At 33.9% G+C, this 18,405-nt stretch overlaps 2 protein-coding genes across 2 annotated transcripts; one reads left to right on the top strand and one right to left on the bottom strand.

Moving 5' to 3' along the window:
* Window positions 1–6,408: 6,408 nt before the first annotated feature.
* Window positions 6,409–9,900, bottom strand: LOC132719526 (uncharacterized). The gene is made up of 2 exons (XM_060703302.1): window positions 9,734–9,900; window positions 6,409–7,138 (listed from the first exon to the last, which is right to left on the bottom strand). Exons 1-2 carry the CDS (start codon window positions 9,828–9,830, stop codon window positions 6,504–6,506), a joined length of 732 nt encoding a protein of 243 aa, XP_060559285.1. The 5' UTR covers window positions 9,831–9,900; the 3' UTR covers window positions 6,409–6,503.
* Window positions 9,901–11,214: 1,314 nt separating this feature from the next.
* Window positions 11,215–14,426, top strand: LOC132719527 (uncharacterized). Its single transcript, XM_060703303.1, has 4 exons — window positions 11,215–12,056; window positions 12,558–12,666; window positions 13,098–13,239; window positions 14,343–14,426. Exons 1-4 carry the CDS (start codon window positions 11,411–11,413, stop codon window positions 14,424–14,426), a joined length of 981 nt encoding a protein of 326 aa, XP_060559286.1. The 5' UTR covers window positions 11,215–11,410.
* Window positions 14,427–18,405: the final 3,979 nt, after the last annotated feature.

Raw genomic sequence — 18,405 nt, 5'->3', positions numbered from 1 at the left:
CACCATCCCTAGACTTTTCTTTATTTCTAATGGCAAACAACATTGCAGTAAAAAGCCCCTACAATACAATTCAACCTCAGTAACAGTCTGTGTTGTTTTGTCCAAACATGAATAACATCTGTGCATTTAAAAACAATTAATATAATTTATAACAAAATTATGACAACTTAAGCAAAATTCAATAACTTGACCTTGACGGTCATGGTCATTCAAAGAACAATATCACATTTGAATTATCATTAATTCAGTTTTTTCAAAAGTGTTCTTTTGTTCAAAAATATAACATCTATAGATAAATAGGTATGACATTTAAAGCAAAATACAATAACTTAACCTTGATGGTCAATGTCATTTTTTAATTTTTCAAACTGCCAGTTCTGTCAAAAAAATCATTTGTTCAAGAATAATTCAAAGCCATAAATAATAACTTACTTGTGATAATTATTACATTATTTAACAATTTGACCTTAAATGTCAATATCATTTACAGGTCATTGTTTAAATCATTCAACATTGTCCAAGTATAAACCAAATCTGTAAATAAATAATAGAGATATTACAATTTAAAATCAAACTCTTAGACGCTTAGACGATGGTACACTTTTCCTGCATCCTTGCATCTAGTACTGTCAAAAACATTACCTTACATTAATTAGATTCTCTAAGAACTTCCTGGTCTGACAAAATTCCATGGCTTGTCAGAATTGAATGTCTGAAACTTTTTTAAAACTTTAAGAAAAATTCTAAACTTCATCATACTGAGATTGGTTTTGATTTGAAGAAATTTTATTAGTTTTCAATTTTGCTTGTCAATAAGGAAATAAACGTGTAAAAAAAAAAGATTGTAAAAATTGTTGTTTTAATGACATTGTTGTTATGAATTGTTAGTCATAATACATTACATTTCATGCCTTGTGATTGCAACATATGTAAACTTGACAAGAAGTCCTCAATTTATTTTTTTTATTAAACAATAAATCACCAATCACATGAGACTACTGCATTAAAGAAGTTTTCGGGAGTTTTCATGCTGACACATATGTAAAATTAAAACTGTTCGATAGCATTTCTATAAACTTGGCATGTTGTTAGAATAAGGTTACAGAAACATATTAAGCGAAATTAATTTAGGGGGTCACCATTCTAATTTTTTAGTTATCTGTCCTTGAACTTGACTCTTTGCTTAATCCAAGGTCAGATTAATATTCACAATAAAGGTAAACAATAACTTACTTTTTTCTTATTTTCATGTAACTTATTTCCATTTGAGTCATTGTGCAAAATTCAAGAATGAGTAACAAGGAGCGCTGCAATGTGACGAAACCAAGTTTTCAACAACCAAGTACTGATGTGACAGGAATCAATAGGTCAAAGTGTACTGAAGTTTTTAAATAGAAGCTGAAAATTTTATTGTAAGCATGTGACCTTGACCTTGCTCCCAGATATCTAAGTAGTAATCCCTAGCTGCATCTTAATATAAACTAACCACACAACAAGTTTTGTGTCATTAGGTCAAAGCACTTAAGTTATAACCTGAAAACTGCATTTCCTTTTTTTAAGCGCAGTGACCTTGACTTTGTTCACAGAAACCTGGGGAGCAATCCCAAGTTGTGTCTTGATATAAGCTACCCACATACTATGTTTGGTGTCAATAGGTCAAAGCAAACTGAAGTTATTAAGCGGAAACACTTAATTTCTAATTTTAGCAACAGTGACCTTGACCATGATTAAAGACACCTCGGTAGTAATCAAAAGCTGCCTCATATAAGCTACCGATACACCAAGTTTAGCGTGAATAGGCCAAAGCAAAAGTTACTGAGCAGAAAATGAATTTCTATTTTAGCAAGTGACCTTGACCTTGATCACAGACACCTGGGTAGCAATCCCATGCTGCCTCTTGATATAATCTACCCAGATACCAAGTTTGGTGTCAATAGGCCAAAAGTTGACGCCCACCTACCCACTACCCGTCTACTGACTTTAGCATTACAATAACTGATTTTAGTTGAAAACCTGGTTAAAAAGCAGCATTTTCCTTCTTCTCTAAACCTTTGCCATTTTTTTTTAATTTAAGTCCCTGTATTCAAAATGTTACAGAAATAATTTATGGAATTGCATATATTATCAAGAACTGTGATCAACAATTAAAAGCAAAACATTATCCAGAAGTAAAAACAAGATTTTGTAGAGGTATGTGTAAGTAATATCTTCCTTTTAAAAGACCTTGAATAAGTACATCTTTTTTTATTTGCTTTAGATATTTCTGTGATCATATACTAACAAGGTGCAAATATTGATGAAATTCTATTGAACAGTTTTAATTCTGCCTCTATGTCTTTATGATAACTCCCTAAAACGTGCTTATGTAACCAGTACTTAGTTTGTTACCATTGGATAATTTGTAAACCAATGGTTATTAAACTAGGAAGGATTTCAGCATTAAAAACAAAAACAAATTGTCATTGGCTTAATGCTGTGCTGCTGGCCACAGGTGTCTGACACCTTTACAGACTTAAATCACTATATATATTATCATTTACGTCAGAATAAAATGTCGGAAAAAAATTACAAAATATAAAATTTTATCACCAATATTGCATTTCCTGTATCCTAAATTAATCTGAAACCAAACAATTGGTATTACATAAATAAAAATAATAACAAAAACTCCAAAGATATTGTTGAAAATGTCACATGCTCCCCCAAAAAGCACCTGAGACAAGGAAACAATGTGCATATAAGGAAAAAACAATTTTTTGGTTCTGAATGTTACAGATTATAAAATATTGAAAATACAGGGAAAACTTACACATCTGTCACTATAGTTTTGACGTGTTTTCTTCCTACATAAATAATATTACAAGAGTGACATTGAGACAGGGCAGTATCAAACTAATGGCAAAGGGAATCAAAATGTTATTTCAGTTGAAAAAGGTTTTTCAAATGTTAATGTGTCTGAAGAAAAAGTTTTAAATTTCATTATTATGCAACTTGGTATTGGTGGTTGCCATATCATTTTGTTGAAATCCAGCAAAAAGTTGCTGATTAAATGCCCCAGATTCTTTTATGTAACCAATAGAATATTTCCTGCAGCTGGGGAAATTTCTAAACTTTTAGTATAACAGACTCTTTTTGGAATTTATAGAAATCAGGTTTTATCTTTTATTCCTTTCTAGAAATGATAAGACATGTACAGAGTATTTTAAATGCATGTCCGTAAAACAGCCTCGCCTTTTTGCAGAATCAAGAATGGAATATATGTTCCAGTAAATAAAACCAATGCCCATGTGTTGTAAAAAAAAATATGAAAAATGCCTAGCAATAATTTGAATTTGATACATGCAGATTTTTGTTTGCCCAAAGTTCTAATTTGCAACAAGAGCCATGTCAACATGGCCATCCCCCGCCGAATGTGTTTGCTCATTGGAAGAATGTATATGTAGTAGAGCAGAATAATTCCATTTTAAGAGGTCTTTTGGTAATGAAAACTGATGGCTATAGTGATTACAGATTTGAAACCTATGTGAATACTGATGGCTGAAAATAACAAAGGGCAATAACTGAAAAATAATGCAGGGTAGGTTATCATTCTTGTGTGCTGCATTCCTCCTCAGTAAAATCTATCCACCTATGAAGTTTCAAGTTGATACCTCAAATACTTTTTGAGAAAAAAATTGAATTGAAAAATTAAGTATGAAAAATAACAAAGGGAAATAACTCAAAAATTATAAAAGGTAGAGTTATCATTCTTGTGCAGTGCACACCTCCTGAGTGAGATCTATGCACCTATGAAGTTTCATTTTGATATCTCAAAGGCTTTTTGAGTTATGCTCTGGACAAAAATTAATTTTGAAAAATAACAAAGGGCAATAACTCAAAAATAATGCAGGGTAGAGTTATCATTCTTAAGCACTGCACTCTTCCTCAATGAGATCCATCCACCTTTGAAGTTTCAAGTTGATACCTCAAATACTTTTTGAGATAAGCTCTGGACAAAATAGCATGAAAAAAACAAAGGGCAATAACTCAAAAATTGTATAGGGAAGAGTTATCATTCTTGCGCACAACATTCCTCCTCAATAAGATCTATCCACCTATGACATTTCATGTTGATATCTCAAACACTTTTTGAGTTATGCTCCACTCAGGTGAAAAATTAGGTATGAAAAATAACAAAGGGCAATAACTCAAAAATTATGAAAGGTAGAGTTATCATTCTTGTGCACTGCACACCTCCTGAGTGAGATCTATGCACCTATGAAGTTTCATGTTAATATCTCATAGGCTTTTGGAGTTATGCTCTGGACAAAAATCAATTTTGAAAAATAACAAAGGGCAATAACTCAAAAATCATGCAAGGTAGAGTTATCATTCTTGTGCACTGCACTCCTCCTCAATGAGGTCTATCCACCTATGAAGTTTCAAGTTGATAACTCAAATACTTTTAGAGATATTCTCCGGACAAAAATGTCGGACGGAAGGACGGATGGAAGGTCGGACGGACGGAAGGACGGACGGACGGAGACTATTTCTATATCCTCCGCCGAAAATTTTCGGCGGGGGATAATAAAATACCCGTATCAGTCATTTACATTTTTTTTCTGTTTCTGAAACTCACTTTCGAGTCCGCTTCCTGGAGCCAACCAGTACTGGGTGTCATATGAAGAAACATGGCTGTGACTCGATTAGGGCTTGGACCCATGATCCCTGGGTTGGGAGACAAACATCTTAACCACTAAGCCACCATTTCTCTTTTATGCTTAAGTAAGTGTGTAAAGTATGTTTGGAGAAACTTATGTACCAACTTGTACACAAAAACATAACCAAAGTGTATGGTGCCAATACCAACACCTGGGTGGCAATAGCCCTTCCTGTTCTTTGAATAATTTAGCTAAAAAGTAACATTTGTAAACCAAACTTTTTAGTTCAAATTGAAGATTACTATTGAAAAAAGATGCTAGAGTTATTACTCTAAATTGTTATACATGATGACAGATGTGAGTGATGACATGGAACAATTACCTTAATAGGGAAAATGTGGGTTGTGTTAGAATAGTGCATTGGTCAGCAAACATTTTTACAATCATAGTTTACACAGGCTCAACGTGCAGCTAGCAACAATGTAAACCATGAAAGGATCTTCTGACCAACAAACTTACTGATTATCACCATTTGCAAAATACTATACCCGTTTTTCTCCCTGGAAGGCAAAACTTTGTAATGCATAAAAGGATAAAGTCACCTTAGTACACAAACTCAGGTCTACTAATTATACATGATCTGTATATGTTTAGTTTAATGAATGATTGTAACAGGCTATTCCTGTGATAGAGATAATAAAGTTCTGTGAAAATTTGTCAAAAAAAGCTCTCCAGAGAAAAAGGGTTATAATGTACTGCAACTGTTGATCATCAGTAAGTCAAACGATCAGTAGATCCCTTCATGTATAACAAAGTTAAGGGCCAAAAATTAATGGTATCCAATCAAAACAACAGTCTAAATGACAGCTATAACCCCTTTCAACAATGGCCTTTGACCAACCTTGACCTTCAGGCATGAAACAGGCCATGCATTTTGTAAGCATATAGTGTCATGGTTGTTACTGTTTGGTCTCAAGAACAGAACATTTGATCTCTACATAATTATGCCCTTGACCTCAGGGTAGAAACCTTAATGATGAGCTCTGAAGACAGTATCATGGGGGTGATCAATTGTGCCAAGTAATTGTTAACCTTCCTAAAAGTCAGTAAAGCTGACACAAAATTTGAACTTTTAAACATTTGACCTTTCAGTGTGAACTTTACACTGGTGGTAGCTGTCTGGTGATTGTGCTCTGCACACCTTGTCATAATTGTGATCATTTGTGCCAAGTTATTTTAAAAACTTTTAAGCAGTCCAAGTCAAAATGTTATGGGTCAGAACATTTTACCTCTATATATATTTGACCTTGACCTTGAATGTAGTAGCCTGGCTGTACAAATTTTCCAACAAGTCACTTAATTATTTTGAGATAAATTATGCACATTTTAATATGACATGTAAGTGACCTTGACCTAGGGAGTAGCAATTGGTATGTTGCCCTTTACACATTGAATCAAATGGCTGTCTTTTGTGAGAAGTTATTTAAAAAATTTCAGCAGTTTCATGGAGCGGGATGTGATGTAGACATTTTATATCTGATCTTTAAGTCTGACCTTGAACTTGGGGTAGAAACCTTTGATGTTGCTTTCTGCACATTATCTCATCATAGCGACTATCTTAGACAAGTTATTTTCTCACTTTTCAGCAGACAAGAAAATGTGGACAAACAGATAAACAGATTGACAACTGAGGCTTATTGAGTCATCCCCTTCTCACTCTGCTGCTTAGCTATTGTGGATTACAGTTGGGAAAAAAACAGCCATTTTAAGCTTGCATAAGCTATAAATTTATTTGACAAGGTGTGCTAAACAGACTTAAGATAACAATTTTCTTTTAGGATGTGTGATACTCTTTTTCTAGAGTCATTGCTTTTTGAATAATTTCAAACTTTTGACTTCTGGGTAATCTAAGCTCCTTTTAAGATTTTTCGGTGTGTAAAGTTTATTTGGATCAAAACGCTTATTTTTGGTGTAATTTATGCAGAATGGAAAAGATACTTCAGTTTTATATTGCTCAAGTTTCTCATCACCAACCAATCGGTGAAAATTTGCTCGGTAACTTTTAAAATCATCAATAACTCCGCTGCAAAACAACTTGTAATTCAAAACTAACCAGAGAAATATTATGGTCCTCATGTGAACATCACCTTTATCAAACAGATCCATTCCTACAGATGCTAGGAGAACGTCATTCTCACAGTCGTACATAAATACAACTATCTTTTCACTACTAATTCCTATGCCAGGTATCAAATAATTCTGTAAATTTCCGAAATTCTGTTTACGTTGTAAAAATGAAAACACTATAGTTTCTGCGATACTCTGAGCCCATGAATTATCCTTATGATTATCGTATGAATTTGCCGAGGACACAGAAACATCATCGTCGTCATCAAATGACTCTACAATAAATACAGGTAATCCTAATGCAGGTTGTCCAGACTCATCTTTATCCATGATAAGTATGTCCAACTTTCCATGCCATCCATTTTGTAAACCTGAAAAAAAAAGAAGACCAAAGAATTTTAATAAGCTACATATACATTCATCTATAATTCTATAAACCACAATTCAATGGTAAAATATTTCACCATGTTTTCAAATGGTTATAGGTGTCACATGATCAATTATACATTTTGCAGATTTGGGCCTTAAAATCATGCTAATACGCAGCCTGTTGAACATAAGACCTAGTACAACAACAGTCAAAATGTCCCACAGCATTGGGTGTCATCATAGAAATATAATGAAATAACATCTGTGTATGTGTTACTTTTTGATACTTAATTTGTGTTGGTTTTTGATCCAATTATCCTATGTGTCAAAAGAAATACATATGAGCAGTTTTTATAACTGAAAGGGGAGTAATTTAAAATTTAAGGAGTTTTGGTTCTTTTGCTGTGCACTTCCTCTTAAAGGCCCATTATAAGCCCCAAGATGCTGTAATTTTTATTCCTTAAAATCTTTCATTTTTGGTATTTTGAAACATTTTCCAAACAATTACTCATTGGCCATGTAGATGAACTATATTTTGCCACTGTAACTTTTTGGTAATTGGTATAATTATAGTGATTTAGTATTTTGTATGGAAGTCAAAATACTACTTTGTTTACATTTTGCTATCTTTACAACACATTACTGCAGGATATGCATATCACTTTTTCAGTTGTTTAAAATCTACCATGCCCTTATCCGTCATTTAAACATTATTATACACATGTTAGATCTTTCAAAAATATTGATTTCTGAGGCATAATGGGCCTTTAATGTTATCTTTTTATATTTTAACTTTCACTGGAATCTCTCTCAAAATTTCAGAGTTTTTCTCCAGACAAGGAAAAAATATTGACCATGTAAAGCTTTGTCCTCTTAAATGAGACCTTTACTTGGTGGTAGTAGTCTGAATGCTGTGCATGACACACTGCCTATCAATGATGAAAACCGGTTTTAAACCGTTTTATTTCAAAATCCTTTAGTGAATGGAAAAGTTATGGACTGGATACAAAACAGGCCCTATACAAAATTAAGCCTTGATCTCAAAGTGTGACCTTTGATGTAGGGGTCTGGGTAATTTGCATGGCATGCCTTCTTATTATGGTAAACATTTCTGCCAATTTATATATTATGCCTCAATGGATGAAAAACAGTAAGTTTAGACAGACAGATAGACAGAGCCAATTTTTATATTCCCCTTTTTTCTCCGAAAAAGAAGGGGACAAAAAAATATATTGAGAGAAAAAAAATTGCCACTTATATCTACAAACATTGTCCTAATACAGAGAAGCAAATAAGTTTGAATTTAATTGGGATTCTCTATAAACAGAACTTAAAATGACAGAAAAATCCACTTTATTGAGAAGACTTTTAATCAACAAATGTATTAAAGAATAAATACATATCAGAGATGAATCAAAAAGAGATAACTGACCCCTTTGGCCATTATCATGCTGATAATACCTTTCAATCGCCTTCTGTTCTCTGTTAATCATTTTTAAATTTAATACAATGAAAATTTTGGCCAACTGCCAGAAATTGTAAAGTCAAACAATAATGATGAATTTGTATATTTCTTATTTGAAGCAAGAACCTGTGATTTGTAAGCAACATGTCATCAGTAATGATTTTTGTCAGTAACCACTTTGCCAGAAATGTTTACCTATCCAGATCAGACAACTTACTCAAGATCATTTTTAACAATGTTAGTTACTGCTTAACTATTTAGGGGCCATAACTATGTGCTGAGTAGTCTGACCGAATATTTTGTATTGATGGCTCTAGCTCTGGAAAAGGTCTGTAGAAATCTAGTAAGAAGTTGCTGAAACAAATGTTACTCTTGTTACATACTGCTTTATCAATCAGAGGCCATAACTCTTAAGTTAAATGCTCCTATCGAGACATGCAAATGATATACATGATCTGTTTTTTTAATTTAATGTTCCTACAAAATTTCATTGAAATCTAGTCAGTAGCTCCAGAGAAATAGTGCAGAAATGACATTCGGATGGATGGATGAATGGATGGGCAGACAGACAATGCCATAACAATATCTTCATCCCTTTTCCATTTCCAGGGTACAATAGACTTGGTCAGGGTTTGAAAGACACATGTTTTTTTCTTGATTTTATCTGGTAACCTAGATGAACTATTTACAAACTTATCCAAGATACATGTATCATTAATATAAACATTCTAACAAAATTCAATGAATATCAGTTAAAAAATGTGACCCCTAGACTTTTAACAAGGTTTTCCTCACCTTTATTATGTTTTAATTTAGATCTGGTGCAACACTATGTCTCATAAGAGCCAATAGTTCTATCAAGTAATTCTAAAATCCCCATATACATGTGTCATAGGGTGAGAAAAATTTGCAGTCTGTCCGAGATTCCAACCCAGAACCCTCAGAATACCATATCAATTGTGCTATTCAACTGCTTATACACATTGACTTTGAAAACATGTAGAAGATATGCTTTGAACAAAGTGGATACCTCCTGCCAGATTGTAACTGGTTTTCCCATTTTTCAAATTAGTATATAAAAAGAATACTTTGGCTTCTAAGAAAGGGAGCATTAACAATTTCTAAATCTTACCAAAGGAAGTATCTCCACAATGGCCAGACAAAGGGTGTTCAACGTCACAACATTTTACAAGCCTTGCTTCTGGGTATGTACCAATTAAATAAGTCATCTCGTCAAGAAGCGGTCTCAATAAATGCTCTGCATATCGCCTTGCTATGACAGCTGCACTCTCATTCTCTGCTCTTCTTAACAGTGCAGGATGCTCTATATAAAATAGCCAAATTTATGTAATTAGCATGCTTCAATGAAAATAGCCAAATTCTTCATTTTGTGAGATAACAGACAATAACTATTAACTAAAATAGTCAGACATGTACTTAATAACAAGAGCCATCAATAGGACAGGGTGCTCAACTATTCACAGTGCTTGATAGTAAAATAAGAGCATGAATAATGTAGGAATCAACAATCATTAAGTTTTCTTTCAAACAAGAGGGCCATGATGTCTCTTGATCACTCATCTGAGGTGCACGCTAGAAAAGGGTAAAGCCAATAATTAAGTCACAATCAGGATTTGTTTGTTTTTTCTCCAGGCAACAAATTTTTTAGAATATTGGTAGATGTCTGCTTTGAAATGCTTAAGCAAATGCATAAGCTCATGGCATTGTAATTACACACAAAATAACTTCTTTAATTGATTGTTTTACTATTTAATTCTATAAAAACTAAGTGACTCCACCCCCTCCAGGATGGGCAAGTTTTGACCCAAAAGGCATGATTTATACAACTTATGTAAAAACCACTAGGTTACTTTTCATGCATAATATCTAAGCTCTGGGCATTGAACTTTCAGAGAAGTCTATGTTATTTCTTAAATAATGAGGCTTGAAATTACGTCCCTGTCCTCAAGTTGGCAAATATATTGTGGTGAAAATCTTATTGTAATCACTTAGCTGGTAATTAGACAGGTAACTAATCTATGAAAAGCATTTTGATCGATAACAATTAATTGTATCCACTATCACATTGTTATTTAAGATAATAAAAATGTAACTATTTAAAGATAACAATGTCGGCTATTCGTCCCTGTGATTTTTACTTATAGTGACATTATGCTCATTTTTCATTGTCTAATTGACTTTAATTGACTATATATTTCAATAAACTGGTCGTTATAATGGTGATTGACCAACAAATGATATTTGAAAATGTTTAGGGTAAAAAGAAATCTACCTAAATATATAAAAAGACTGTCCCATTCTTTTTATAAATTGAAAGTTACAGATACATTCCGACAGATAATTACATACATTTCACTGGACCTAGTGAGTTATTTATCGTTCATGTGAAGTAAATTACAAAATTGAAAGGAATTATGAGAAAATGTTAACTTATTTTGACTTTCACCCAGCTGTTCACTCTATATCTACCCATGGATGAGCATAATGTCACTCTATGAAACTTGTAAACACGGTATATTTTACAGTGAAGTGTAGAAGAAATTTATTTTGAAATGTATTTCGTATGACACGCAATGATGATTAAATCTTAATATCATGTGTCATTAATTTGCGTATTCACCTATACTTTAATGTATTCAGTTGCTATTAATATATCATGTTTAAAGCTTTTTTAGTGTGTGTTTGTTGTTTTTAGCATAAATATCAGCCTTTAGTATTATATAGATGAAATGCTTGCAGTTGTTGATTAAGTTGATAAGTTACAATCGGGGATTGAATTTTTTTATATATGATGGATCAAATGGATGATGGAGACTTTCCTCAACTACAAGTTATTACGGAATTTCTTAGGACAGAAGCTGAAAACCGTGTTGTGCAAACCAACGAATTGCAGCTGTTTCAGTGTATTTCAAATTGTATTCAAGACATAACCGACAGGACACCGGGACATACAATTAAAAATCCTTGTGGGGAACATTGTATAAGCCATCTTACAAATTCAGATTATTTAAAGAACACTGTTGTGGAACTGCTGGAGAAACATTCAGAACAATTCCAGCCAGTCTCAGATATGCTAGTAGACAATGTTCATATACAGGACAGTGATACAAATAAAAAGCAAGTGTATGAGATGTTTATTGTAGATTGCAAGAGCGGATCTAACTACCAGGTTTATATAAAACTACTTCTTTATGCAGTAGCTACCTGTACAAATACTCCGATTTATATCTTAGATACAAATGAAATCGTTCTGCATTGGGTATATTATCAACCATTATTCAGCTATGAAGAACAAACGGGACGCTGTATAAGATTTATTACAATGTACATGTCGCCAGTGAGGACGTTTTATCCTATATATCAACATGACATTGAGGACCAAAGAAAACCAAAAGCAGAAGGTCAAATTGGAATGTATTTGAGTATCTTTAAAGGTATTGAACCTATTACTTTACATACAGGGTGATGGTGTTTTAATTGAAACAAACCAATGAACCACTGAATACCTTACTATGTAAGAAATTCCTGGCGATTGGTTTAGGGAAAATCTCAATATAAAAATCTATCGTCCTCATAATTCTGAAAGACGTCATCGTTAATGTGTACTTTGCATCTCAAATGATGAAGAGGACGAATTCCACTTTGTTTCAATAATTCGAATTCCGTTTAAAAATTTAAAAGAAACCTTTATTACCATGTATCGAACATTTTCAATATTATGACATTACTCGGTGTTTCTTTACACAACGACAGTATTTGATCACAAATCAATTCCAGATAAATACATGTAAACATAACAGATAAATACATGTAAACATAACAGATAAATACATGTAAACATAAGTAGTTATCAATTTTTCTAAGAAACAAGATTATTTAGAAGTATCAAAACATTTAGCTGTAATCGTAATTTGCATATATCTCCTATGTTTCAGATATACAAGTTCTGGAAATAGAAGTACCAAGTACATTATTGAACGTTCTGAATTCATTCAAATCCACGATATGCAGCAAATGTAACCGGGAAGTTATTAAACAATGCTGGTTCGTGGTTTTTTGTGTTTTCTTTTTTTTTCTTTTTCCTTTTTACTTCCTGTAATATTTAAAAGAACTTGATATCAGCTAGGAGGCTTTTCATTGGTCATTCTAAAATGCGGGAATCTCATTGGTCGTTCATTTCTGAAATGGTTTACTTGTCTAATTTTTAATCCTGGGACTTACGATCGTACAATATGGCTAACCCTACTGAGAGTCCTACAAAACTGTTTGCAGTCACAACAAGTAAAAATTTAACTGTCATTATCATATCATTAATCACGCATATTATATCATTAATCACGCACTGCTAGCAATTCTTTATGAATATAAATGTCCGAAATGATTTTTGCAAGTAAAAGCATATTTACCTCGGCAGAGTAATCTTTTTAAAAGATACTTCTTGTTCATATGTATATGTACATATTTATTTATTGTAGTGGGATATTCAGATCACTCGACATGATAGATGAGGAAACTTTTACACGTATGACAACAGCGTACAGAGCACGTTCAGAATCTTTGAACATGTTCCAAAGAATAGCAGAACAAAACGAACCTGCGTTTGAAATTATTTGTCAGGTATATTTATTAACCAAATTACATTTCCCCACTTTCTTACTTATTTGTTTGCTTAGTTCTGTCATTGGTTTGTTCGTATGTTAAGTACAACAAAGGGGCATAAACATAGTACTGCACATAAACAACAACAATCATTTGGACAAATGTCGTGATATACGATACTATTTTCCCAGACGATGCAGTGAAATTGTTGTGAAAGAAGAGAATGAATAATAACGAATGTTTTACTAGATATCTTATTTCAGTTGTACAAAGTATCAAGCCTACGTACCTCATACAAAAAGTATAACATTGACTCGTATCTATTTCTGAAGATGGGTGCATAACTTTTTGCTAATTTACTTTATTTTTATAAATAGTACATGTACATGAACACACAACTGTCTGCAATATCTATACATAGTCTGAATACTAGTTTCCAAACCGTTCTTTCAATACTCTATAGTTCTGTTATTAAAATATATAATAGCATTTAACGTTAAATAATGAAAGTGGAATTATAGATATTAAGTTGTGTGTATTTGACTATTAAAGTTCAGATCTCCTCAAGTTTATTTCCTGCTTTGAGTTAATTAGAAGCTGATTTTAATCAGATTGTGTATATTACGCCATGGTTTTGATTCGTACAAATGGAATATATTCATTTCCATGATTTCGCCAAGTTAATATGGAAATACACCGGCAAAATTACATCTTACTTCACATATAAGCCTTACATCGAATTCGCTCGCCCCGTGATGAACGAATACTAACACTTTGTTGCTTAAACGATATTGACGACGAATTTCACTTATTTTAAAATAAACAGCTTAATATGTTGAATATTGACTCAAGAAAACTTTGTATCCTTGGACACTATTATACCCACAAAAATAGTACTATGTATATTTCAAAGCAGTACTTCAATGGCTCTGTATTGTTATAAGTCTTAAGAAAATTCTCTATTACATTGTATAATAATATAAAATATTTCCACATTCTCTTTTTTTCATGTATTACTAACTTTGTTAACTATTATAATGATTCTGATCATCAATCATGAAATTGTTTTGTCATAAAAGATAATAATTTAATAATTATTATATGCGTTTCTCTTCTGAAAGGTTTTGATACATCGTCAGGAGAAAAAGGTATTGTCACCATATGTAGAGGATTGGGATTCATTTGGTAAGACTGATCTCACTTAACTTTATTAGATACCTATGTAATAATCAAATTATGACAAAGGGACTGAAGCTCGGAATTGATTTAGAGACATATAAAAAATATCAATACAGTTATTGTATTTATCAAACAAGTTATCCTAGTTTAAGCATTGTTTATATCATAAAATAGGATCTAAAAATCTCTTTTCTATGAGTGCGAGGATCGATCAAAAAGTTCCTTGCCCGATGTACTTCCGGTAGTCAGCGAACCCAACTAATGGTCTTTCTTTTCAATATAATCGCCCTCTACACCAATGCACTTTGCCCACCTGTGCTCCAACTTGTTTAACCCTTCAAAACAGAACTCTCTATTTTTGTCCTCAAAGAACTCATTGACCGCCTCTATGACACCTTCACTGCTTCCAAAACGTCTACCACGAAGCTTGGTTTTCAGTTTCGGAAACAGGTAGAAGTCAGAGGGGACTAAGTCCGGAGAATATGGGGGATGGGGAAGAATTTCCAAGCCACTGTCAGTTTCAGCAGTCATCGCAACTTGGGATGTGTGAGCTGGCTCATTGTCGTACAGGAGCAGAACGCCTTGAGTCAGTTTGCCCCTCCTTTCACGGTTTAAACATATTTATTGCATATATTTTAATCATACATTATACATACATTCAGTTTCATAACCATAACTAACATAATACACGCAAAGGATTTTGACGGAAGCACTAGGTGCTTATTAAAGTCAATCTCCATTATTGATAAATTACAATAAAACTAATACATGGCTGGTAGATCTATGAGCAAGTAAAGAGCATATAAAAATGTGTACCACAACCGCTTCTATTGATTGTATACAAAATATTTTTGAAAAAAAATACACAAAACTAGGTTATGTGGTAAGGCTCTTGCATTATTTGTAATTGATAGATATTTTAATATAATATATTAATAGAAAAAAAAATAAAGAAAGAGAAAAAGAAGAAGGAATATTAAGATGAAAACCAACGTTTAGAGATGAAGAGACAAATGATTTTTTAGCACACGGACAGTATAAAGACTATGATTATTTTTTAAGTGTTTACCAGTGTAATTGTTAAGTCGTAGACAGTACTTTGCAACATTTACTCGTCATGCAAACCTCCCACTATCCATTATGTATTTTTGGACGGCCAGAAATAACTCCGTATTGTCTGATTGAGAAAGAGAAACATCCCCAAACAGAAGAGTATGAAGAGAGACATTTTGAGTGATTTGACGCACTTTTGTAAGAAGGCATGTACGGTGGCAACTATAAAAGTGGCATTCGAGAAGATAGTGATAGTTGTTTTCAGGTTGTCCACAATGGCAAAGGGGAGATTGGACTATATTACGAGTGAAAAGGTGATGATTTAGTTTGCTACAATTCATGCGAAGCCTAGCATGTAAGACCTGTGCCATTCGTGATCCGCTGTAAAAATAAGCGGGCGTACTATCACGGACTGGCATAACTTTACTTTTAAAAACTTTTAAAGTGGGTGAATTTCTTACATCTGTTTGATAGGTTATTCCAATCGCGAACTGTCACGGGTAAAAAAGAATTGTAATATTGGTTAGTTCGGGAATGTACAGGTCTCAACTGATCTGGGTTTCGAAGGTTGTACGAAGACGTTGATCCAATATTTGGGGGAACGAGATTTGTTAGATATTCTGGTTCAAGACCATTTATCATCTTATAGAACATTATAAGCCTGTGAACGCGTCGTCTCTCTTCTAGGGATGACCAATTCACTTCCTGTTGAAGTTTATCGAGAGAGACCAGTTTGGTTGCTCCCGATACAATACGAGCACATTCGTTTTGGATCTTGTCAAGCATATCCTTTTCCGCCATAGAGCAATTATTCCATATAACATCAGCATATTCTAGAATTGGTCGGATGAAAGAGGTGTATATTACTTCAAGAGATTTCCTATCAAGAGTAAATTTCAGTCTACGCATAATGTGAACCCGTTTCCATGCTTTATTTACTATATAGTTAATGTGTTCATGCCATGAGCAGTCATTTGAAAGAATGATACCCAGATGTTTGTGGTGTTCTACTTCCGGTATAATTTGGCCATGCATGTTTAGAGATTGGTGGTTTTGCTGATGCATTTTTCTACTTAGCAATAGGCAATCGGACTTTGCAGGATTAAAGTTAACTAACCACGTATCGGCCCATTCTGTTATTTTTAGGATATCAGATTGGAGGAGTTCTGCAGCAGCATTTGGGTTTTCAACAACAATATATAAACTGGTATCGTCAGCAAAAAGACGGATATGACTTCCAATGTCAACGACAATATCATTTATAAAATTAAGAAACAATAGGGGTCCTTAAATTGAGTCCTGGGGAACTCCAGCATTTACTGCATCCCATGTAGATTGAGTACCAGGTAGCACAACGCGTTGTCGTCTTCCGGAGAGATAATTAGAAAACCAGTCTAATAATTTACCCGAAATACCAGCATTTTTTAATTTGACCAACAGGCCTTTGTGCCACACCTTATCGAATGCCTTACTTATGTCAAAGAAAACCGTTCTCACTTCTAAACCATTATCGAGCGCTTTACAAAATGTATCATATAAAAGTGTTAACTGATTAACTGTGGAGTCACCTGGTCTAAATCCAGACTGAAAAGGGGACAAAAAGCGGATAGCATTTAAATGATTATAGATGTGTTTGAAGATAACTCTTTCGAAAACCTTTTCAATGCAACTGAGTAATGAAATAGGTCTATAGTTAGAAGGGAGACAAGTGTCACCCTTTTTGTAAATAGCACAGACATTTGCGTCTTTCCAAGTTTCAGGGACTATACATGAACGAAGAGAGTGATTAAAAAGGGAACATAGAGGGATTGATAATTCAGCTGATGATTCTTTGAGAATACGGTTGTTTATTCCATCTGGGCCCGATGCTTTTCCTGTAGAGAGATTATTTAATGCGTCTTCTATTTCTTGAGGACTAAGAACCAGAGATGTAAGGAGATTAGTGTCAGTTGGAGGAGTTGCTTGCGGGACTTGCTTACCACTATCATTCAGTAAAGTTTGGCTACAAAAATAGTTATTCAGCAGTTCAGCTTTTTCGAAGGAATCGTGTATAAGATTGTCAGTATATGGACTTTTTAAAGGAGATATAGTTTTGTCTGTATTTGGTGAAATAAAATACTTAAGAGTAGACCACCAAGCACGATTTCTTGACGCAGACGTCGGAATTTGTCTGCATAGTACGTACCGTTTATGGTACGGCCTTGCTCAAGATAGTCAATCTTGATTATCCCCTGACTATCCCAAAAAATTGAAGCCATTATCTTCCCTGCTGGTGGCACCCTCTTGAATTTCATCGGAGGGGGTGAGCCAGGATACTTCCACTGCATGATCTGTTTTTTTTGGATTCTGGATTGAAGTGATGTACCCTTGTTTCATCCTGAGTTACGATCCGGTACATAAAATCAGGTTAATTCTCGTTGCAAGACAAAAGATATCTTGAAATTTCAACCTTGGTCCGTTTCTGGTCGTCAGTCAACTGTCTCGGGACCCATCTAGCGAAAACCTTTGACATGCAATAGACATCAGTCAGAATTGCCTGAACTAAACCAAAGATTATACCCACTTCCCAAGCAATGCTTCGCAGATCTCGCCTTCTGTCGCACATGACCAGATCGTGCACAGCTTCGGCAGTTTCATCGTTGGTTGCTTCTTTTGGCCGCCAGGCCCCTTATCATCTCCAATACTCTCCCTGCCCCTCTTAAATTCAGCAGCCCATTTTTTCACAGTGCTATAGGAAGGGGACTCCTTCCCAAGTGTATACATGAAGTCTTCATGGATTTCCCTTCCGTTTCTTACAGAAGTACTTAATGACGGCTCTGATTTCAACTTTCTCCATTTGGTCTGACACACCCCTCTTCTGATCAAAGTGTGTTTTATGTAAAACCGCGTGTAACTCGATCAGTAATCTTAAATAAAATATCGGTATCGACGTTTCGGGTGTAAAATTGGTTC

This window comes from Ruditapes philippinarum, unplaced genomic scaffold (assembly GCF_026571515.1).
Source record: "Ruditapes philippinarum isolate M1 unplaced genomic scaffold, ASM2657151v2 ctg12130_1_1_1_1, whole genome shotgun sequence".
Classification (NCBI taxonomy): domain Eukaryota; kingdom Metazoa; phylum Mollusca; class Bivalvia; order Venerida; family Veneridae; genus Ruditapes; species Ruditapes philippinarum.
Note: the sequence above shows the minus strand (reverse complement) of the source record. Positions and strands in the feature narration are given on the sequence as shown.